This window comes from Genypterus blacodes, unplaced genomic scaffold (assembly GCF_046128005.1).
Source record: "Genypterus blacodes isolate CSIRO-AG114 ecotype Tasmania unplaced genomic scaffold, CSIRO-AGI_Gbla_v1 ptg000057l_1, whole genome shotgun sequence".
Classification (NCBI taxonomy): domain Eukaryota; kingdom Metazoa; phylum Chordata; class Actinopteri; order Ophidiiformes; family Ophidiidae; genus Genypterus; species Genypterus blacodes.
The window spans coordinates 1,310,202-1,335,415 of record NW_027466869.1 but is presented as its reverse complement, the minus strand read 5'-3'; the positions used below and the strand labels follow the sequence as shown (position 1 = coordinate 1,335,415).

Below are 25,214 nucleotides of genomic sequence, written 5' to 3'. Positions count from 1 at the left end.
AGTGCAAATCCTCCAAACAGCCTGGCATAGTGTGGCACGAGGGACCACCTAGGAAAATTTAATTTCTCCCTCAAATTGAATCACAATATTAGTTTCATTAAGTTGCATATTAATTTCATTTGGACCTATTAAATCCAAATTAGACTTGCTTTTTTTCTTGCAGGTTAATTTTATCCCCCCATTGGAAAATATAATAATTCAACATAGTCCGGCTACATCTCAAATGCCCGCTGGCTTTGTTTTAAAGGGATATTACACGGTGTCTCCTGGCCCAATAGTCTTCACTTTGACATATTAATGAGCAAACAGTGATTCTGTACGTGAAGACCAGGTCCCAAAGCTGCAAGTTGCTCCAATTTCAGTATTGTAATTTTACCTGAAACTGGGAGAATTTCTAATTGTTCTTATTTGGTTTTGGTTTTAGGGTTCTTACTTTATTCATTAACCTTGAAGAGAAACAGCAACAATGAAAGCAATATTTTTGGAGAGTTGTGCAAAAATTCAGTCAAATGTACTTTAAATTCCGAATGAGAATGAGATGAATATTTATTCAAAATTGGTGAAAATGAATCATTGAAGAACATCAAAGCAGCCAAAGGTGTTGAAATCAGAGAGACTATCCAAGCTAAGTTTTCCAAAGTTAGCAAGAGCTAAACTGTTTTTTTAGCTCAAATTCTAATTTTGGATCCATAAAAGCATCTGCCTTTTACTACAATGAAGGTTTTTTTTTACTTTCATGGACTGTGTATATATATATATATATATATATATATATATATATATATTCAGTGAGAGCAGTGTAGTATTTGCTGGAATGAAAACTGATATAATATATCCATAGAAATATGGGGAATATGGAACAGTTGTTGTGTTGTGTTGTTTTTTGTCGACATGTGACTAAATTGGATGCGTTTGTTTTGAACTTGATGCACCGTCGACTCCCGCAGCAGATGTTTGACTTGTGCACTTTGTGTGGTGGCTTATGTTCCACTGCTGTGCATTTATTTTTGGGTTGTTTATTACATTATTTCTTCAATAGCTTCTTTATGCAGACGTATAAGCCTGAGGGCAGAGTTCATTTTTCATCCCGTCTCAGCCTGGGAAAAGACACTGTGGCTTTCTAATGCTCTGCTTTATGCTGATACGTCCCAGATAACAATTTTAGCACAGTTGATACTATTAGCGAAGCTGGTGTGTGTATGTGTGCGTACGCTTTTTGCCTCAGGCTACACTAACCGTAAAAGGCTCCCTTCTTCTCCTGTATATATCTATATGTGCGCATCTTTTCAGAGACAGTAAAAGCCCCTTTGTGAGCAAGTTGAATCGTGATGTTTCAGCATCATAAACAAGGAATTTACTGCCACTCAGTCAGAATGGGCCATTAATTTTGTGTGTGTATTTGCTGCTGTGTCTGAGTGTTTGTGTGCAGCAGTGCCATTAGTCTTTAGGCACTGAAAGAAAGTTCTTTATTCCAGTTACTCACAGCTCATTTCATTTCATAATGTGACTCTTCCTGGCTCTCCATTTAGTCACACGTGACTGTGGTGGCAATTACAACCTCTGTTATTGGTATTACAACTTGTTAAAGCCAGGTGTCAATAAACCCCAGCTCCGTCCCTAAAATGAGATCAAAGTGTATGAAATCTGTAAAGCGTAGTTGCTTTGGAAAATATTTACCTTTGACGGCTTAAGCACATGGTTGCTCTTCAGGTTTAGACTTTAGATTGTTCAACAAATAGGCAAGCTGTACTGTTGTGAATAGGAGGGAAGAATGGATCCATAGTGAATTTGAACAATTTGGGAATTTTTTTGTATATGGGCGAGTCAGTGGCCAGGGAGCAGAGTATTTAGGACACATAAACACAGCTTTTATCCTCCCGCCTTTGTTCAGATTCTTCTATTCATTACCCAAATTTTATTTATTTACTTCTCCCTTTCTGACACTAATAGTGACATTTATCAAGCTTAATGGAAAGTTAATTCAATCTGCCTATTAAGCCATGCTGAATTTCACTTGATGTTGCAGCCATTGTTGTGGTTAGAAAGGGCATTTAATGCATTTTAAGCATTGTGGCTGCGGAAGATTTATATAAGCTGCACAGTGTGTCTGCTTGACTTCACTTGTATGATCCCCAGTAATCACCAGTATCTGTTAGCCAACTAATCAAGAGCATAGTACAAACATACACACACACACATTTTGTAAACACAGCCACAGAGAGTGTGTTTTGGTCAGCCCACAGACCCCTGGTGTGTTAGTGCCGTGCTTCCTGTGATTTGTCTTTCGCTGCCACGGCCCCTCTGTCCACTCTCCACACCGACACAGTGGAACAATAGCTCTTATCGGCCTGGCTGCTGACCTTTACACAGGCCAGTGTCAACCATCCTGACTGAAGTTTAATGTCCACAGCATTAGCAGGCTCACAGAGATGTAAATTGGGTTGCCAGACGTCTGGATACACAGAACAGTGGAGGGATGGAAAAAGACCCTGCATACCAGCGTAAACGTTAAAACAGTTTAAAAACAGGATCGCTTGAGGTTAGTGACCTGAGCCTAAACCCATCCAGTATGTATTGTTGGTAGATTTTGTTAAACACATCGAGAAAAATACACAGAAAATGAAACAATTGTGATCCTTTTTGCTCTGAGGCATTGATACACACAGGTCTCCCAATCTCTCTGTGTGTGTGGACAGACAGCAGGGCCTGCTCACAAGCAAAGCTGTTTCATGAGCATATCTTTTTCCACTGTTGTGGAGTCGGGGTCAGAATGGCGACACAGCTTGAGCACAAACTCCTGTTGTTCTCTAGATGCGCTTCAGCATTGACAACACAGACTAATGATGCTCTTTCTTGTCTGCTTGTTTGTGTGTATAGTAGATGTACAACAGATCATGCTTTGGCGTCTGGCCTTATTCGGATATCTCTTACAATATCTGTATTTAGGTGTCTGATCACGTTCTCAAAGGGATTTATGTATGTAGGCGCGAGGCAGGCGGGTGAAAGGGGCAACAATGGGATATTTTATGCTTTTGTCTTCATGTGTTCTTGTCTATGTTATATGCAAACAAAAGTTAAACACAGTAAAATTACCCTTTGACTTATTTTTTATTTCAGATGTGGGTGTGTCATCAATTGTCTGATTTAAAAGCTCATGATAGTTTAGATCAGATTAGACCATAATCTGATATTCAATTGTTCTTAAATGTTCCAGACACGCTGCAATTAAAATGATAGATGCCCTGAATTCGATTTGGGGCTTCCCCCCCGCAAATCTCTTATTAAAGAGGAGTCATAGCTATACTCTCCGTATGAGGCCGCATCCCTTTCTCATATTGTCAACATGTCACATTCCATTCACTTTCATCCCAGTTTACACCATTCAAGTTTCACCTTCCTCATATTGACTATTATTATCAACGGCTTTCATGCCTCTTCCAGTATGACAATCTTCACCTGATAGCAGCGCTCCACTTTCTCCGTCCCAATCAGCTCGCCTCAGAGCTTCCTCCGCCACTCGCTTCTTTTCTTAGCCCTCTTTTCAGAGAGCTGTGTTTTGAGATCAGTCAAAGTCAGCACAATGTGTTTTTGATGCCAGAGGCCTCGACATGGTGGGGGTGAAAAAGATACCGCGCAACTCGATGGTGACACACTTTATAATAAAGACTATCACTAAAGTGTAGCGGAGTCACTGTAAGAATAGAGGAGCCGTTTTTGCAGATAAAAGTCTGTGCTTGAAAGAGAGGGGGGGGGGCGGCATGGTTACGCAGAGGAAGAGGGGGAGACGGGCATCATTAGCCGAGTTAAGCGCAAAACGAACCAGGCCTGTGTGCTCTTTTGTAATTTGAATTTCTTTGGCAATTACAGCATAGAAGTGGATGAGGTTTAAAAGAATGAGGACCCAGTTTTTGCTCGCACAAGATCCCTCTGTCCTACACACACATTATTGTTATCCAACAATCAAATCAGGTGTGTCTGCTCCAGCTTAAGCTCTCCTATTCAGCGGTACGCCCTGGGGATAATTTGTCCATGCCTCTGTGCGATGGCAAAAACAAACGCACTGTGAGCTTTTTCTACTTGACTGCATTTTCATTTTTGTTGATCGTTTGTCAGCAATCTCGTTGTACATGTGTTGTTTCTCCTTTCAGAGGTGCAGAAGTGAAAATCTGTGGAGCAGCAACAAATGCGTGCTGGAGAAAAGTAAAGTGTTTCAGGGGAGCCGAGGGTGTTTATACAAGGGTTACCGATCATGCACGTGTGTGTGTGTAGGATCGTGTGGACACATGAAGGCACCGGTGCGCACACACAGACGCACAAAATGCACTTCAGCAGCCCCACACGCTTCCACAAAAGAATTCCCATTTTCTTTCTCTACCCCACCCCCCCACCACACACACACACACACACACACACATGCCCTCACCTCTTCTAGCTATGTACCCCAGCCTTCCTGCTGTTTATCAAACCAATGTATGGGTAGTTTTCAGCTCCACTGGTCTGGAGATATTATTCTATTTCCCACTTTCCCTCTGCTAAACACACAAACACACAAATCCGCACACAGTCCCACTTCCCGCTGAACACTCACACTGATGTACACACACTGCCACAGATATCCCTGCCACACACACACACACACACATACACACACACACACACACACACACACAATCTCCATGCACTCGTCTGCCTAACCAAACACCAGGAGAGAGACAAACGCTGTGCTCCCCACAGTAAATCCAAAAGATTGATGTGTCTCCTTGGACACAATGAGATTGTGTGTCATTATAGGGCATTACACTACAGAACCCCTGAGCAACTGAATTAGCCTCAGTATGTCACAGACAAACACAATTTGTATGTTCACACACGCGCACACACACACATGCACACATACACAGATTGTCTCAGTGTACTGGTACAATCATGTTTCTTACACATTTTCCTCTACGGGCTAACTGGTGTATGAATTGGCGACAAAGAAATGGGGAAACAGACAATTTGTCCACCTTTCTGTAAGTCGACCATGAAGCATATTGTTTCTACTTGTGTGAAAATCTATGTGTGTACATATGCATGTTTTTGTCAAATGTTTCCCAGATGCACACCAGGTTGTGAAGGTGTTCCTAAAAACACCAGGAGAGAGTGTTCAGTGTTTGCTAGAGTGAGAAAGATGGAGTGACTTTGCCTGGCGGTCACTAAGACAGATAGTAAGCTGTGTAAAACCAGTCAGATAAGTACTGTTGACAGAGAACCGTCTGCAGAACCGTCAAAATCACAGAATATAGGAAATCACCAAGTAGAAATGGTATAAATCCTGAAAACACCCAACAGCTTGTCTGTCTGGTTGGCCACTTGTGAAGTGACTCAGTATAGCAGTCAGTCATTGAGGCAGCCAGTCCATTACTAGACAGCCAGGGAGTTATTCAGTCAACACAACGAGACAGAAGGTTGTCACCATGTGTATATCAAAGATTCAAGTAATCACAGCTGAGGTGAGACTGTAGCTGTGATCTTGAAATTCCTTTCACAGTCTCACATACAGATTTACTTTTTCACGCCGTTAACTGAAGTGAAAGGTGATGTAGGGAAGAGGTGTAGTTTTGCATGTGTATACTGAGTCCTCCCCCCCTTCATACAAATTGATACATTACAGGGTTGTGGTTCAGGCAACTGCTGCGGATAACCACAGAGGACCCCTCATCACAAATCAGGCCACTCAAAGAGCGGTACAAAGCTGAGGACAGTTAGGCTAGATTTCAAACAAGTTTGAAAATGATCGCAGTGTCTGTTGCTTGTCCAATTGGTTGGAAATTGTCTCAAGCACGTTACACCAGAGGAGCCACTGTCATGGGAATGTTCTCCGTGTTGGCTACGATCTGGGGCTTTCATTCGCAGACTCAAACTTCAAAGGGAGGCTAGCTTCTGTCTTGTAGTGTGCCCTTGGCTTAACTCCGTGAGAAAGTAGAGCAACCTGAGTTTTATCAATGAAGTGACACAGCCAAGTCAAACTGGCAGTCAGTCAGTGCAGCGGACAGTTACACACTAAAGTGGCTTGGAAGGCAGACATTCAACACGTCAGTGAAGCAGCCTGGCTGTGTGTCAGACTGACAGCTGATCAGATCTCGTGCCTCTCTCTGTGACTTTATCGATGTGCGCGCTGCTTAAATAATAAACACAAATGGCCCAATGTTTCACACCATACCATTCTGTACAGTAACAATGGGCGGACCGGCCCAGTAAAAACACAGTCTCGAGGTCTGTCTGCAGACAAAACAAAACGCTGGGAAAATGCACTCACGGCTCCTTTGTAGACACGTGGTTGTGGCCTCACACACAAACACACACGCACGTGAGCATGCTCCCTTTCTCCAGACAAAACAAGAAGCCGAAGTAATGAAGGAGTTTCAGGAAAGCTGAGGACATCATGTGACACACTCTCTTAACACACATACACACACAGTATACACATAACTCTTTCAATTTGGGAGGCATGAGACTAAATCACAGAGAATTCAAGAGGTCGGACACAAAGGCTGGATTGAACACTAAGAGGACTGAGCCCCAGCTGCATCTGGACACACTCATACACTCACTGGCCTACACACAGATGGAAACAAACACAAAAATGCAAAAAAAACATTATTAGTAATATTTTTGCTCTATATATTTTCTTTGACTCAGGCGAGACAAAAGCACTGTCAAATGTCAATGTAAAACACTTGAGTGTAGGAGGTTTAAGATACTTGCTTTGTTTCTAAATCTTATCAGGACTCCTCTCTGCACGGCGGGTTTTGTTAACATTTCTGTGAAAGCCCATTCACTAAAAATATACAAAGGTCAGAGACTTGGTAGAATTTAAATCTCTCTCTGCTGATGTCCTACGCGATTGCAATTCAAATATAATTCCATATAATTGATCAATCGTGATACAATTGGATCAGATATTGATCATATTTTCAAAGACAATCAGTTCTAACTCTACTACATTCCTTTTGCCACATCCATCCATATATGTAAAGTTACCTAACTATGTTTTCTACCATTTTTGATTATTTCCAAAACAGTTTTTGTACATTGTCCTACAATTTTAGTTCAGTTGCAACAGGATATTACTCACACAATGTCTGGACCAAGCCACGCAAAAGTTTTGTCATTGTTTTCTTGTTATTCCTTACCGAGATACAGTTGGCAGCTGGAGTTGAGGGGGCGCGGCTCATTCTACAAAAAGTGCTTTATCTCCTGAATAAATGAGTCTATTATGAAACATCAATCGACCTGATGGTGGCGGTTTAACAACAGCTCAGTTTTGTCAAAAACGTTGGAGCCAGACATTGTCGAATCAACAGTTTGTTACTTTATAAACATGTGCCGTGTGAAGAATGCGTGTATGAAAGGTCAACCTCCAATATAAAGGCTTCTGTTTGATATTGGTCCAAACCTAAAAATAAGTGAAGGCATTATGGCTTTTAGGACATGAATTTAATGTTCTTAATCAGTGTCACAATATTATTGCATGCGGACTTTCCCACGTATCTTAAATGCAGTCAGGTTCATATTTATGATGATGTTCCAAGGGTAAATAAGGCATAGCTGCTAGTCTCTCTATGAATAACTAATCGGGCTCTATTCATTGAACTTAATAAGTCTTAACTCTATTGTCTCTGTAGTCTTTGTTCCGTGACTCCACATTATTTTGCAACCTCCACTTTGACTTTGAGATGACACTAACGGTAAACTTACAGGCTCAGGGCTTTGTTCACTTGTATAATAGCGGTTTTAAGATTCAGTTTACTCATAAACCCACTCCACCCCTCTCCCGCTGTCAACAATAACTGCAGTGAATAATCTCGCTTAACAATTTTCCAAAGCGCTCAGGCTTCCCCACATAGTTTGAGCTTTGTTTTCATAATTACAGCTTCAAGCCGGGACAATAGGAAGGCACAAACACACATGCACAGACACAGAGGGAAAGAGAGAGAGGGGTGGCCCAATTTGTTCATGCAGAGTATTTTTCTAATTAGACACTAAATGCTTATCGTTCAGCAAGCCTTTTCCTGCCCAGCTCTGTCTTACTTTATCTGTAAGATGCTGCTCGAGGGAGCTTTTCCACAGGGCACTAGCCTGTATTTGTGTGTGTGTTTGTGTTTGTGTGTATTTGTATGTTGAGGGATGTTTACATGTGTATCCAGAAACCTCAGGGTTTTCCTTTTTTTTAGTTACATTTTCAAGGCTGCAGCTACACAAGTCTCTGTCTCTCTCTTATATGCACACAGAGGGGACCGAGCCTCTCTTATTGTAATGCAGTGATGAACCGCACCGTTGTCGGGCTCAGCACCCACCTCTGATTTAATTAAGTAGAACAAAACAAGGGTGAGGGGAGAGAGACGCAAAGACAGTGGAAAAGGATAAACTCGATAAGAAGGAAAGGGATATTGGGAATTGATTGTTGTTGTACGTCTACTTTGTTGTCTGAGCTGTTGTCATGAATACCTTATTTGATTTTCATATACAGGGACATGTCAAATCCTCATTTAAATTGAGGAATAGTTAATACTTCTCTCCTCTCATCGTTAGAATTAAATGGCTCATTCCCAGCCTGTACAGCTTGGATTCGATGTGTGTGTGCATGTCACAGAAAGTGACACCCCTCCTCTCCTCAGTCACTGTTAGTCTAAGGGTGCTGACTAGTTGTCGCAGTCTGTTTAAGCTGATGGAGTGGGCGAGACTGCTAATGCTGTGTTGTGATACTGGACAAATGTTCAAAAACGCGCGCTCACACAGTTACAAGCTCACAGATACAGAGTGTGTGATGTGTGCACACATACACAGACACACGCACACAAACAGGCCACTAACTGTCTCTTGAGATTAATGTTGCTGTGATCCACTCAGCTGGGCCTGATCACATTAAGATGGATGGACCCCCTGGTGCTATGTGTGTGTGAGCGTGTGTGTATGTGCTTGCAGGGCCCCATCTGTCTGTGTTTTCTCCACAGCTAGGTCCTGTGACCTAGCTGCCATCTTTAGTGCCCTCAACCAGGATAAGCAATACCCCGAGAGGGAGAGATGGATGGGTAGATGAATAGATACATTTACTTATTCTGTTTTCATTTCCATGATGACATCTTCCAAAAAGCTCTGCTCAACAAAAGGTTTGGGAGGTATCGGTCTAAGTTGGGTACCTTACACACTCATGCATCTCTTTCATGGTCTGAGCAAATTGTTCCTCATTGGTTGGGACCAATCCATACCTGCTGAAGGTTCTGCGGCCCAGCCAAAGCAGCTCTTCAAAGAACTGGCAGTGTCATTGACACAAATAGTAGAATTTCTATTACAATTGCAAACTTTACATATAAAAGATGTAAAATTTTAATCTTAATTTACAATTTAAGCCAGGAGAGCAAAATACTGTTTTAGATGCTTATTAATTGTTCAACAGAACTCATTATAACAAGGCAGCATCACATCTAGTTTTAATTTTATAAACTTCAGTAACAAATATCAGCCCTGTTTGAGCCTCCAGTCAGTGTATCTGTGAGTATGAGACAAGAGATCTGTGATGTTGACCCAAGCTCCATGGGAATCCCCCTGATGCTTTATGCTTGTTATCTACCATGGTCTAATGTCATAGTCTCATGCTTGGCTGTCACACACCAGTCAATGTTTATACTTCAGTAGTAAGTGAAATATGTCGTATCGTTGTCATTGCAACGTGGCGAACATCCCACTGCAAATCAATCTGAACATTATGACATTTTTATTGAGCTTTTGATCTTTACTTTGTGATCCTAAACAGAACTTCTCCCCTTCACAAGTGTTCTGTTTTGTTGATAATAACATCCCCCAACAAACTACCAAATTTTGATATCTAGCCTACTGCAGAGTCGTCTCAAGTGGTAAAATATATTATTGAATGTCCATTTACAATCATGAATAATGTTGATAGGCTAATTTAGATTTTCTAGGCTGTGTTGCCTTCATTATAAGGCTCAAATATGTTTTGCGGCTCCATACAGATTTGTTTTGCTCTTTTGCTAGTCGCCCCCTGATCTAGATGGAGGGCTGTCACACTTTGCTTTCTGAGGTAGTTGGAGATTTCACTTGCCGTACTAAATCCAGTTTTATGGTAGATTATATCTGAAGCCACCAATAAGTAATGCATATTTGTGTCACTGGTGAGAGTTTACCCTTTAATGTAACAGTATTAGTTTAACCTTCTGTAGCGTTTTAGATATCTACTAAGCAGGAATAAACTGGAACGTAGAAATCTGAAGCCACGCGCACAAAGGTTACGTTTCTAGCATTAAGGGGAACAAAGCTCGCCTCTATTTGTCCTCCCTTTCTTGACCGTCACAAACACACACATTTATGCAATTACAATATTGCACTTGTGTTCACCCGGCAGCATTCTCGTTGCATGACTAAACGGATCCACTGCCAAATACTGGAGCCAGTCGTTTCAAAAGTCTATGAAAATGAACAGCAGCGTGTTTTGTTCAATCCGGTGTGACAAATCGGACAAAGTAGTGGTCAGTAATAGAAAGCAAATGGCGTAAACCAATAGCCATTATAACAGTGGCTTTCATTATTTTGCAATATCCCCTTTTTGGCACTGCTCATTGCCTCTTGTTTGGGTGTCAGGCACTATTTCTCTTCTTTTTTTAAAAATGTATTTTCTTTCTCTATTTTATTTGTTCTGCTCTATATTCTAAAGCGCTCTCTTTCATGGTCGTTTTGACAGAAGCTTCCTTGATTTTTCACAAACAAAACAAAGAATTCAAGTCAAAGCTTCCCACTGCTTTCCTCCGGCTGAGAGACAGCTGTCGGTGGTTATTTTGGAGCAAGACGTCATAGAGGCCTTATACACACTTTAAGAACAAAAAGGACACTTTTGTCTCCTCTGTACTGCTGCTTCTGCACGACTGAGAAACTGTATATGAACAGTTTGGATCTTAAAAAAGTCCTCTGCACATGACTCTGCTCTCTTCAACCTTCCTGCATTGCAGTGGTTCAGTTCAGTTCAGCTGTTACGCTTGGGAATCGTTTTTATAGCCTGACGAGTGAGATTTTTGAGTTCTGTGATGTGGGTTTCCTAAAATACACAAAACAATAATTGCCATTTTAATTTCCTCTGTCTTGTGTGAAAGCATAGATTATCAGTACAGAACCTAGATGACCCACAGTCTTTGGAAAACCCTTTAGCATGGAAATCTCCATTTCTTTAATAATATTGAAGACTGTACGTGTTTGAATGTCTTCGTCACATGGAGAAACATCTTGAGCACACTTACTGATGAACTCTGCTTCTCTCCCTACCAATTATTAGCATAACCATCAATCTCTCTCTCTCCCTCTCTGTCTGTCTGTTTAGGTGTCTGAATGCATGCACCTATTGTAAGACTAAGCATGCCAGAGGAGACCTGGCCAGCTACCCCATAGAGGAGTTGGTGGAGAGAGCCAGGCAGTCGTTCCAGGGTATGTACCAACACACACACACACACACACACACACACACACACGCACACGCACACGCACACGCAGTCACAACACAGCTCGGTGGTGCTGCTGGATTGCATTTTTGCTGTGGCACACCACTATCTTTTGGAAATATCTTAGGAGGAGATAATCAGTGTGGAAGTCCACCTGTGATTAAATGTGAGTTTTGGAGCTTTTGCTTTTTAAGTTGGCAGCCTTTTTGTCACTTGCAACTCAGTGTTTTTGTGTTTTCACACTTGGCTTTGCTGCACCATGTTCATGTGTGTGAGTGTGGGTGTGGATGTGTGTATCCTGTTGAAGGAGGGAGGTCTTCGTAACACATGTTGATGTTTTTGTTCTTGGGTAGAGGGCTCAGCCAGTTGGCTCTTGTTGAATGCCAGATTAACAGCTGTTGTGCCCAGGCATCTGTTCCCTAAGAGTAGATCCCCCAAATCCCCCTCTACACAGCAGGCTGGGCTTCTATCAGAGCCCCAGGCAAGGCAGTCAAGGGCAAGTCTATGGACTGATAGTTCACATCTCACTTCAACAGCAAGTGAAGGATTTCATGACTGGGTTATTGCAAATCTGTGTCATCTCACTGGCATTAGGTTTAAATGTGTACAGGATATGTGTACAATCAAGCAGTGCTGTAAATAACTTATATCTGAATATGCCTATGAATGGAGCATCATGCCCATGTTCGTGTTTCTGTAACCCAGCTCATCATCATCTCCCCTCCGCTTCTCTCCACTGGATTTCAGACCTCCTGGTCTAATTTATGTCAGATGATGTGTTTGGGTCCTTCATGCCTAGAGTACAACAAGCTAAGGTCAATTGTCACATCCAATTAATTCATTTCTCTCGCACATAATTAAAATGTAGTTCAACCTGACAGTGTGGCCATGAACATACAGTACATGTAGCTTTGATTGTATTTGTAAGCAACTAACGTTTTTCCAGAGAGTTCTTCAGTCAAAGTAAAATAATTAAAAGTCTTTATTTTTTAATTCTGTGGCTATTGTGCCTATTCATTGACTGAGGCTGAGATTGAATTATATCAATCACTTTTGAGTTCTAACTTAAAACAATCATTTCAAATGGGGAAGACACTCTTGCTCACTCGTTGTGATGTTCCTCAATCAAAACCAGGAAGGGCCTAAATAGGAAGTTACAGATTGTATTTTTTGATACCGCGTTCTATACTCTTTGGTGCAGAGTTGACATTTTGTTTGTACTGTTGTTCTGATGAACAATAGGAACCATGTACCTTAGAGACTTCACACGTATCATTCCATTTTTGGATGTGCAGAGATTCACACCAACACATCAATGCTCCCAACTTAAAGTGTCACACAAGACACTTTTATTTACAATTTCGAACAAGATAATCAGTTCTTTGCCTGCGGTGACAGCCTCACCTCAGGTCGCTGAGCCAACCTCGTGTGCTAAAGTAACACTGGTTAAATTACAATTATAAACACTATGTACATAAAAATATATATTCTGCTTCTCAAATGATGTAGAAAATTGTAAAGCTGTATATGCTGTAATCACCATGTGTTTCTGTTGCTGCCAGAGGAACCAGGAACCAGAATATACATATATTTATATCCTTCATGAGGTCATGGCTGTGTGAATCCCACCCAGATATCTTTTAAAGCTGCATCCATGCCAGTGTTGTGCCCAGGGGTGGGCAGTCAAGGGCAAACTCACCAGCTGTTTGAACTTTCACAAGTGCCAGTGTAGGGTAAAGATCGCCCTTTATGCTTGTTTGAGGAACTTAGTTGGCATAGCATGCCAGAATTTTAGGAGGACTGTTAATGAGATGGGCGGCAATATTGCCGCAAGTGCCCTGCCATTATAAAGTTTGTGTGGATCATGAATCCAAGTGTTAATAATCTTTATTTATCTTTATACTTAAATAATCAAGAGAAACAACTTTATCTGTAGCATGTTGAGATTCCTTCTGGATTACAGGTTGTCGAAAAGCTCATCAATTATTTTAACAAATAATCTGTATCTTAATCAAAAATAATCATTGGACACGCACATTTTTTTCATGTAAATAAGCAATGAGCAAAAAAACTCAAATGTTTCAAACTGCAATATATATCACAATCTGAAAAAACAATATGTTGACTAAATTGCAGTAAAGTTGAAGGTTTAACATGCAATGAATGTGTTTAGTTCAGAAGGTTTGCCAGTGGTAAGTTATGAAAGAAACATGGAATCAAACACATATTTTTATCAGGGCCTTTCATAGACTTGTCAGTTAACATGTTTGTTAAAAAAAAGGAACTTTCATTTGCAGCTCATGTAAAATAGGTGTGTGTGTGTGTGTGTGACTGTGTCTGCCTGTTTGGGCTATCCGTTGAAACACAGGAAACATGAGTGTCAGAGATGGTTAGTTGTTTTCAAAACAGTGAAAGAGGAAGCTGGAGGTTGCTGCCTGTCATGATTTACAGAGGCAGTTTCTCAGCTTCTCATCTTCAGCGGTCACCATTTCACCTGAAGAGTCCACAGCAAGGCGACCACTATGTCAGCTTGTGGTATAACCATGGATGGTTGAATGTTCTCAGTGAGCTATGATTCTTTCTCACGCACAGGCACAGGCACACACACACGCACAGGCAAATGTGATAAGCAGATTTGGACCCAAGAATAATTGGGCAGTCAAGCCCTTTGGCCATCTAATGTACAATATATTCACATGCTGTACATTTATATTTTGTTTTACCTTTTCTCCAAATGGAATCATCAGCCACATTTATAAACCAAATGCATGCTGTTAACCCCATCAAATGTTTTTTTTAAGTTTGGAATTACATTGTGGCAATACTGCAAATCCCTCTCTCCCCCTCTCCCTCTCGCGCTCCCTCTCTCTTTTTCTGCAACCTTTTCCTTATCTCGTGCAAATTGAGCTTCACAAACAGCCCCTGCAATTTGATTTCTTTTGTATAAAAAAAGGAGTATGAATGCTAATTTTGATTGGCCGGTTAACCAGTGTCAGGGGTATTTGATTGGTTTACCTCCGGAAACTTTGAAAGGATTTATGGGATATTTTCAAATGTGATTTGAGGTAAATAGCCGCTTCCCATCTTGAAAAGAGAGCGAGTGAGCGCACAGCTTTTAAAATAATCTGAATTATTCAAATGTATGAATCTATAATTTTTTTAACACCAGAGGAGTCCATTAATGTATGCAGGTAATGGAGGCTGTGGATGTCATAGGAAATGACAAGTTTGTTTGTGTTGGTGTATGTGTGTGTGTGTGTGTGTGTGGGGGGGGGGTCTATAAGCATGGGTTTTTTGTTCTGTGACTAATTATGCGTAATATATCGGTAAACCTCGATCAAACACTTATCTGTCAACATAATTTTTCTTCTACTGCTCTCCTAACTCAACTCTACAAAAAACAACACGACCAATCTGTATTTAATTTTTAACTTAAAAGTTTCTGAATGTCTTTAATGGTCTTAGAATAAAGGGCATCACACTGGAGAGGATTGAGAGGCTCACTGCTGTAGCCCACCAGCTGACAGGGCTTGACTCTGTGATGAGGTCTGTGTTTCAGCCTGTCTCCCATCATGACAGTCCCTCTTCAGCACCGTACAGAAGCCTAGAGGGTAACTTGGGGCCTCTTACAATCTCAGCACAACACTGAAGTCATTTTCTAATTGTGGGTGTAACAATAACTGCTAAATAAACTAACTAAATAGATTCCATCAAATGCTGCTCTCGACGGGTCAAGTAGAGACTGGTGGGTAGTGTGTGACCAAGCCTGTAATCAATGTGTGTTTGTCAGGGGGAACTGCAATAAGAAATATTCAGTGCCAGCATTGGTATGAATCCTACCGAACATGCCACATGTGGCTAAATCATAACAAAGAACAGGGTTACTAAGGGCAACCACATCTCTATAAGCATGTACAGTTGAAATGGGCACTGACATTATACAGTTTAAAACATATTTAAGAAGGCATAAGCTTCAAATTCTATGTGTTATGGAGAGAGAGAGAGAGAGAGAGAGAGAGAGAGAGAGAGAGAGAGAGAGAGAGAGAGAGAGAGAGAGAGAGAGAGAGAGAGAGAGAGAGAGAGAGAGAGAGAGAGAGAGAGAGAGAGAGAGAGAGAGAGAGAGAGAGAGAGAGAGAGAGAGAGAGAGAGAGAGAGAGAGAGAGAGAGAGAGATTCCCCCACTGTGTCTGTCTCCTTGTCATTTTAAACTGTCAGCAGGGTGTTTTTGAAACAGGCCTGTCTAAAAGGACGTGACGCTTGGTAGATACAGACACACTGCTCTCACTCCCACATGACACACTACATTAGTGTGTGTCATGCAGCTTAACAATCACCACATAGCAGGGATTTTTGGGACCCTGGCATAATGACAGCATACAGTTGAAACCTATCACCAGTGTGGCATTTTTTTTTACTAGAACTGACAGCTTGCATATCCTGTCCTGTTTAAAAAGTTTTACCTACAGAACAAGCAAAACCACAGAAAATGCATTGTAAAAGATGGAAATGACAATGGAAAATGTATTGTTTTTTCCAATGACAATCTGACCAATTGGTATGGCTACATTGTTAAACTGACTTCTGCTTCACAAATCTTAAAACAGACGCCACTCGTGCAATACACATATAATGGGTTTTGCACACTGCCGTTGCTCTCGTGACTGATAGCATCAGTGTTGGGCACAGATATTAGCAGAAGTGACACTGCTTTACATCCTGGCCCCAAGTAGATGACATATGACAGATAGCCATAGATAGATGGATATGTAGGCTAGCTCGTTGGCTCGCTTCAGCATCCGTGACAGATGTCAGCTCCCGTTTACCTCTGCTGCAGCAGCTGCGTGATCACAGATAGACGTGGCCAAAGTTCTCTAGGAATGACCTTCTGTGGGTCAGTGGGTTCTTGTGGTCGGGTGTTGGAGCTCAAGTTCAAGGGTTAAAATTGAATTATATCCTAGATAAAATTGGATTAGATGGGAGCTAGATGATCCTTGTGGGGGACACTAGGTCGTTACAGCAGCAAACAGAAAGCTATGGAATATTGGACTATTGATATTGCAGAAATAAATAAAAAGAATGGTTTCTTTTGACAGATTTATGGGATGGAAGCAGTTGGGCTCCTACAGTATGCATGTTTTGCTGTTAACATGATCAGGTATGTAGATAGAACAAAGGCACACATCTGAATATGCCCACATGTGCACATGCATTAATATTCTTTCAGGTAAAATGGACAGAGACAAGTCAATTAGAAGAAGATGCATCTCTAATGTTTCTTATCGATGGGTAGATGAGAAAGAATGAAGATACACAGAGAGACGGGCTGAGGTATTGATAGGAGCCCATTGATCCTAGTTGAGTCACCGTCATCAAAGTGGTGTCTATTGGAAAACGCATGTGGAAAACTGCTGAGCATGCAGGCACGAACGCAAATTTCCTGTGGGCGTGGAAGCAGTCAGATTCATCATACTCTGGGAAAGCTCTCACAGAGAAGCTAAAAATGGATTTTTGATCTTCCTCCCGGCCTCTAAGTTGTGGATGTTTTTCACGTAGACAGAACTTTCACCAATGCGCGCTGCTGTACACCGAGCATGTCTCCGACTCCAGCAAGAGCTTTTCATCAAACTGGATGTTGTGTGACGAATCACACACACACACGCACACACACTCACACACATCAGAGCTTAAATGTGTGCCAGCAATGCCAAAGCAACTAGAAGGAGATGAGAAGCTTTATCTTTAATATTACATATCACAGATCAGCCCCTCAGTGTATGAAGTACTGCAGGCCACAGTGCTTATATAATTATTGTGGCCTGGTGTAGTTTTTGTGGTGGAGTTCCATACCAGGATAATTCCCTCCATATCTCAGCGGGTAAAGCACGACACTAATGGTGCTGGCAATTTTCTTTTCACTCGGACAAACCCAAACTATGAAAGACTTTCAAGAAATTCTCAACCACAAATCATCTATTTTGTTAAACATCCTAATGCCCACGCGCTGGCCTCCAAGTGCATTAAGAGGATTATAAGAGTTTAAACTTTGCAATTAATGGGAAGAAACAGAAAGGATTCAAGGTTGGTATTTGCTTGCATTAACATCTCCATTTAGTGATCCGCCTGTGAGTAACACAACTTTTGTCTCTGCACGATACTGTTCTGTGCTTCAAGACTAATGTTTAGGCTGGGTTTGAAAAGCTTTTCACCGCGCAAAAAAAGGTGAATTAGCTACTTGTCACAGCATAAAGTAAAGTAAATGGAAAGCACTCATTAAGGATTTAGTATCGCTTTCAAATGGAGTGTTGACACCGTGGAGTGAAATGGACGACATTTTTGTACGCACACAGACACAGACACACACACGTGTTTTGTGGCGGGTGAGTTGATCAGCAGGTATGAGGTTGCACCATGCTACCGTCACACGGGCAGCAGCAGCAGCAGCCTCTGAGAGGTTTGGGAGTCAGGTGATGGACACAGACTGTGTTTCTTGTACGAGACAGCCACAATTGACACGTTTGAGTCAGTGTGTGTCTGAGAGAGATAGAGGGAGAGAGAGATAAGAGGGGGGGGGGACTGATGTAAAAGCCCTCAGACTGCTTTTTACTGCCTGTGTCTGGTTTCTTTCTCTCTTCCTCTTTCTCTCTCTGTAAATATTTAGTCGGCCAAGTCATTATTGTCAGTTGCAGTAATGCAGAGCAGGCTATTGGCTGTTTGTCAGCCCCTACTGGTCTGGCTATAAACCCTCTCACTTTCACATACACACACACACACACACACCTCCACCTCCTCACCCGTCTATTCTGTGTACACATACTGCATTCAGTTGTACAGTACATGCACAAAAACTTGCATATTCAAGACAGAGTGTATTGTATGTCGTCCCCTTGTTGTGTATAAATGAGAAAGGGAAGACAGTTGTGACGCACACACACACATAGAGACACACACACACACACAGACATGCACACACGTTTCCCTAGGCCAGGTTTTGTCAAGCCAGCTGCAGCCTACCGCTATCATTACTCATGATACATGGTCACGATGCTGGTTTTGTGTTTTTTGTGGTTGTGTGTATCTCTCATCTGGAGGCAGTTTATTATTGTTTAGGATTAGGAACGCTTATTATTCTATATGAATAGTTTGTCATCTGTTAAAATGTTAAATATGTTGTTCTAACTTTTGCCCTCAAAGATTCAACCAAAGCCTCTCCTTTGCTCCTTTACCTCTGTGTTCTTATTGACCTCTTTTCTCTTTCTCCACAGTCTGTGTGTCTGTCTGTGAATGTGTGTGTGCGTGTGTCTCTGTGTGTGTGTGTGCGCGTGCATGCTCTGTCTTGTCCTGTGATTTAGTGCCAAGCTGGCAGGAGAGACTGGTGAATAGGGGGCCCCTTTCACACAAAGAGCATTGGATACACACTCGTACACACAAACACACACGGAAACGCAAAACACACAGCTCCACACTGTGCCAGACTGCAGGCCACCAACTGCACACCTGGCATGACAGCTATTATGTCACCAGTGTGTGTGCGTGTGTTTGTGTGTGTGCGCGTGTGTCTGTGTGTGTGTGTGTGTGTGTGTGTGTGGGGAGAGAGCTTGTGTGAGTCCAGCAGACACCATCTGCTCTGTCCTCTGTGAACTTGTGTCCACACCTCTCCTCTCTCCCTCCTCCACTCCTTTAAATCAAGATATTTTTAACCCATTGATCAGCACTAAACATAATAGCACTCCTGTATTAATCCCTCATCCTGCTTTGTATATTCTAACTGCTATGTATTATACTTTGATACTAAATTTACAGCATGCCATTAAGCTGCCTCTTGTGATATAGTGCTAGTATTGTTATTGTATATGTTCCTCTCTGATTTCATGTCTGGACTCTACTGGTAATTTGCACCACAGTATATTGCATGTATACCGGACTTACACTTTAACGCCAAGACTTTAACTTAAGAGTGGTGCAAATACAAGAACTCTACCATAGAAAGACATTAAGGCAGCAGAATAAATGCACTGTAATATCCCAAAACAAGTGCAAGTTTATTTTTGGCTCATGAAGAAGTATGGTTCTTTTTTTTTGTTTCCCCCTCTTTTAAATATCACATTTTGGTTCTCCACATTGTCTTTCCTTTCATTCTGTATGTATTAATGTCTCTCGCCCTGTTCCACAACTCTTTTCTTTGTGACAAACACTGTATCACTCTGCTTACAATAGTGTGTTTGGGGGGGAGGGGACAGAAGTTCTGCAATCAGTCAATAGGTGGCAGTGGGAGACCTGCATTCAGACCTCCACCATGTGCTCTGCTCACTGGGCTTGTTATTGTCTACATGCTGCATCGATGTTCGTGCACACACACACGCACACACACACACACACACACACACACACGCACACGCACACGCACACGCACACACGCACACACACACACACAGGCCTCTGCCTGTGCCTGTTAAAATGTTTAACTATTGTAACTCCACTGACTCACATTTGGCTTCAAGTTGCTCCTCCTAAACATCACTCTGTCGCTCTCTTTCTCTCTCTCTATCTCTCTCTTTCTTTCTCTCTCTCTCCTTCTTTCTCTCTTTCCCTCTCTCTCTCCCTTCCTCCTTTTCTCTCTCTCTCTCTCTCTCTCTCTCTCTCTCTCTCTTTCTGTCCCCCTCTCTCTGTCTGTCTGTCTCTGTCTGTGTGTGTGTGTGCGTGCGTGCGTGTGTGCACGTGTTCCCCGAGCTGTTAAGCAAAGTAGAGCTCTGTTGTTCACATACCCACTTCCTCAATTGTTAGTCCATTTCAGTCTCAGTCTCTGTTATTTGCAGTGATTGTTGAGGACATAGGGATTCATTTCCTCAGTTATTTCAGGGAAACCCCTTGACACACACCCGTACCCATGGAATCCTTTTGAGCCCTGACTCAGTTGATAAGGGTTAGAAGGGCTGAACAAAACAAAATCCCTTTTATTTCTTTACAGATTTATCTTTTTGCTTTACTACATTTATCTAAGAGAGATTGGAGAGATGATATGTGACCCAGGTCACATTTTAGAATCCTCTTTTCCATTTTCCTCTTTACTCGTCCTCTTGTTTCACCTGTTATGTATGTAAGTAACTTTCTTGATTAACTCCATACTCACAACCTATCAAGTGTGTATTGCTTGCTACCATTTGAAATGTTGTTCAGCACCGGCCCTTATTTCCATCCAGTTTGTTTCTTCAGCTAAAGCAAAGTTGGAAAGTCCCCTTGCCCTTATTTCTCTTTTTTTCAACAGACACATACTGTAACCTTTGGTGCTTCCTCTGGGAAGTGCGATGATGCCTTTGTGCTCTGTCCTGACTGGCTCATAACCAGTCACTCTTGTTTCCATAAGCCCTAACGAGTCATTGTCAGTCGATGTTAAAGCAACAAGTTATCAAGTCTTCAACTTTGTGTCTGGAAGTCTAGACTTTGAGTTTGGGAGGCCGGAGAAGGAGAGATTAATAGAGACCTTTGTTTGAATCCATTCATCTTTTTGGCAGTCACAGAACTAAAGCCCTCTGGAGACCTGTGTGGATTAAAGTTTTGCTGCATGTGTCAGTTTCCAAGAGCAGACTACCTCATTAGATCAGTGAAAGATGGATCGGAAATGGTGAACGTGTTTGACACGGCCCAAAACACCCATAGATGAAGGAACTCTTATCACTCTAATCACTTTCTATCCGGCATGATTCATTCCAGGAATAGTTTGAAATGACAGTCATCATAGCCATTGTTCAAAAACCCTCCTCTTCTGTCCACAGTCACACTCAAGAGCAGGTTATCCTAGTTTGATGTAAAAGTCGGGTCATTGATAAGTCATTTTGATCAAATTAAATAATTTAGTTTCATATATTTAAAGACAATGCCTTCTCTTTATGACTAATACAAGAAAGATTATTATTGTCATTGTGAAGAGTTATTTGTCCTAGTACAAATAAAACCCTGTGTACAAAGCAGTGATCCCAACCGTACAGAGATCCGGTTGAGTTGTAGATCCCAGAGCCTTAATGGAAAACTATTTGAACATTGTCTCTTTGAAAAGATGAATATGAACCAATGTGACAGGCAACTTATTTAACAGCTTTATAATCATGCGTACGTTCAGTAGAAAAAGAAAATTTACTCAATTTAATCCCCAAAGTATGATTGACAAGCCAGCAAAAGGTGAGCTCATTTTCTCTGTACTCAGTTTTCCAAAGTGCCGAGTTTCTGTCTTTTCAGTCACACACACGGAGGCACACAGATCACAGTTAATTAGTTATTCTACCTGTAATTAAGTTGAACCGCACTTCGATGTTGTGATCAACTTAACTCATTACCTGCGGAAAAGAGGAACGCAAAAGAGGGACTAATGAAAGGGAGCGAGGCTGAAATGTGCTGGTGAGACAGAAAGAGGCAATAATTACACATATAGAGGTTTTAATTCTGTGTAAAATCCCAACATGAAGGTAAATGGAGATCTTGGATGTTAATTTACTAAATTTGCCACAGCCAAGTCTGGGATGGGACATGAAATGCTGATTCAGATGCTGATTTATTTCACAGTTATTCTGCTGGTAGGTTTAAGATTTCAGCTTGTGACATTTTGTGGTTCCAAAAAAAAAAAAAAAGGGCATACTTGGCATCATAGCGGCTCCTTTTCTTACTGCTTTTCACAGTGGGTAATGTCTCGCTGCAAATCAAGGAAATTGGCCTTCTGCTTCTTAAGTTGCAATGAACATATATTGTTCAGTCCACTTGCAGCATCTCGGACAATTTGTTCAGTAGACACACTAGTAGGGAGCATGGATGTCTAAAGTAATATCTCTGACCCTTTGCTAATTAGTCTTGGTTGACACAACATGTAAGACATGGGCACCCCTGGAGTAAAAGACAAAATGTGGTTCTGCTTTTTGTTTGCACTTATTTCTGATCTGTCAAATCTGTCCTACTGTGAGATCTTAAGAACCAGCCAGAATGGTGTTCTAGAGTGAGCATTTTGGTCCAAACATACACAATGTGTATGTCCAGGAAAACACACGTCCTCTAAATCGTATTCTTCGGCTCTTGAGGGTGTTTATTTGCGTGTGTGTGTGTGTCTGTGTTGTCTCCCTGTGGTATTTTTTGATACCATCAGGGGGTCTCTTCACACCCCCTGCAGGAACCAGTTCTCACATAGTGGACCACCCATCGCCACAGCCACAAGCCCCTGGTGCTGGGTGACATAGAAGGGGCTACAGGGGGGACAGCTGATGCATGCACACACACACACATTTGTATGCACACAGACAGATACTCTTTCAGAAATGTTTTGTAATGGCCAAGAATCTGTGGAATATCCCTTGTAGTAAATGTTCTCTCCAACTCTCATAGCTCAAACTACCATGTGCTTCAGGATGTACTTGCTTTTGCTCACTGCCCAAATACTGATTGTCGTATACTGTACATATTCGTCATAATTACAGTATTATTTGACAGATTTGCAGCAATTCCTCAGGGCCTGAACTTAACTTTGCTGTACAAACAGGACGGGACTGGAGTGATGGGACGAAACATGGTTTTCAGAAATTGAATGTCAGAAATTTTAAACATCAGATGAGAAAAATACTCTGGCAATCCAATTGTAACACTTGAACTCAGTACAGTAAGAATACAGTGGCAGGGCAGGCAGTGGCTCAGTGGGTAGAGCTTCCGCTTGGGAACCGGAGGGTTGCCGGTTCAAGTCCCTGCCGAGGCGCCCCTGAGCAAGGCACCGAACCCTTAATTGCTCCCCCCTCTGCGAAGGGTGGTAATGTAATGTAAGTCGCTTTGGATAAAAGCGTCTGCCAAATGATCGTAATGTAATACGCTGCTCTTCAGATATTTAAGGTTTGATCTTGACGGGAAGATATGCAAAAGCCTAAAGACTGAGGTTAACTGTCTTTGATAAAACTTACATTCTGCACTTCTTTAAGAAGTGATTGTAGCTTTGAGGATCAACTTACAGTACCTGGAGTCACACGGTTTGAATTTGTTTACTAGGTTCACGGTAGTTTCATTGGATTTTTTTGTCAGCCACGTAGTATTTGCATCTGATTTTAAACTGTGATGACATCCAGTATTCTACACAAATAATGATTGCATGTGCACTCGTCTGTTTTGTCTGCAGTGTTATCAGGTCTCATGTTGTTGCACACTATGCAAAACAAACAAGTGGGAGGGGAGTGAGCGTGGGTAACAAAACCAGCGATGGAGAGCATGAGCTATACTACATGTGACATCCTGTACCCTCCGAAAAGTTGTTCTCTTTTAGCTTTGAACCTTAAGAAAATGTAGCAGTACTTAATCGTAAATAAAATCAGATACACTGACACTGGTTGGAAATGATTCTATTTGAAGCATAAACATTCTATTATTATTTCACAGTGTCTCCAATATTATCGTTATTACTTAGATGCAATTTCTTTACCCACAGCATAATCACTGTCCTCACCATAAGAGGACTTTGTTTACTCCGACAGCAGTGAACAATGTGGCGAGAAACAGCAGAAACTTTATGGTAAACATAAATCGGCCTGTTGACACTTTTCAAGAAAGTTAGAAAATTGAATTAAAATTGATTTGAGTAGAAAACATAGCAACAGAAACGGAATCTTAGTCTTTCATTTTCCATCTGCAACTATGCTCTCAACAGTTTATTTTTTCTACCTTAACTGACATTTTACCAGACCTTATTTAACCAAATAGAGGAAACGTTTTCCGTCAGCAAAGAAGAGAAGACAAGGTCAATCATATACACAGCTAGTTACATGTCTGTACATGTTTCAGAGCGAACACGTGCACATGCTTTGATGGGGTACATGTTTGGACATGTCTTCAGCATGTACTGTGTCAGTCTCTTTTCCTCTTTCTTACACAGGGAATTCACTTCACTGGCTTTTCTTCAAGCAGTCTCCTGCTATTTCCTATCCTATAATAAATCTGGTTATTCAGTCCAATGAATAATTGATTGAAAATGTATACAGTCTGTGGCATTGATGGCAATGTAACCGGATTCAGTGTGTAGTTTCCTTGTATTGTGAGCCTTCTGTAAGTGGTATTTTGTGATTTATTTATGCACCCTAGCTGTCTGTATGTATGTAGTGACAGACGAGGGCTGTCTGGTATTCAGAGTCAGCAGGTAAAAAGTTTAATAAACCCATTATTGTTTGAATAATTATTGTTGTATGAAGTTGTAGAGAAGATGGTTGCTGTTGTCTGAACAATCTCACTGAAGATGAAGTAAAGGAAGTTTTTTTTAGCTGTCAGCAGTCTTCCTTTTTAGAAGATTATTAAATGTTAAGATGCTATGCATGGAGTGCTTGTGTATGTGGATACTTGTGTGTATTTTCTTGTGTGTGTGTGAGAGTGAGACTGCGATGACATTGAGTTTTCTCTCCAGCCACAGTGAATGTCAGTCCAGGTCTTCAGCTGAAGGAGCTGTTGAGTGTTTCTGCCTGACTGGACGGCCTGTTGCCACATCTGTCACTTTGGAGAAAGCCTTATGCCTCAACCCCCCCATCCCCTTCTTGTGTGTTTGTGTGTGTGTGGTTGTGCGTGTGTTGGATCACAATTCCCCTTTGCAATTTCGGCTTGCTCGGGCCCCTCACATAGCAGTTTGAGTGGGTGCATTACTTTGTTTCAATATTAACACTTGGGCTTTTGGTTTCTGCTTAGTTGGTCTTAACCATCTCAGTGTTTCTTCAACTGTTGCCGA

At 41.6% G+C, this 25,214-nt stretch overlaps 1 protein-coding gene across 2 annotated transcripts in view; it reads left to right on the top strand.

Moving 5' to 3' along the window:
* Window positions 1–25,214, top strand: part of cdkal1 (CDK5 regulatory subunit associated protein 1-like 1) — a 202,724-nt gene that overhangs the window by 70,445 nt on the left and 107,065 nt on the right. For both annotated transcript variants that reach the window (XR_012963802.1, XM_076152699.1), the window contains exon 8: window positions 11,375–11,478. Coding sequence is in view for 1 of the 2 variants with exons in the window: in XM_076152699.1 (XP_076008814.1) it covers window positions 11,375–11,478 (104 nt within the window). In the remaining variant the exon portion in view is untranslated. The remainder of the gene's footprint in view (window positions 1–11,374; window positions 11,479–25,214) is intronic.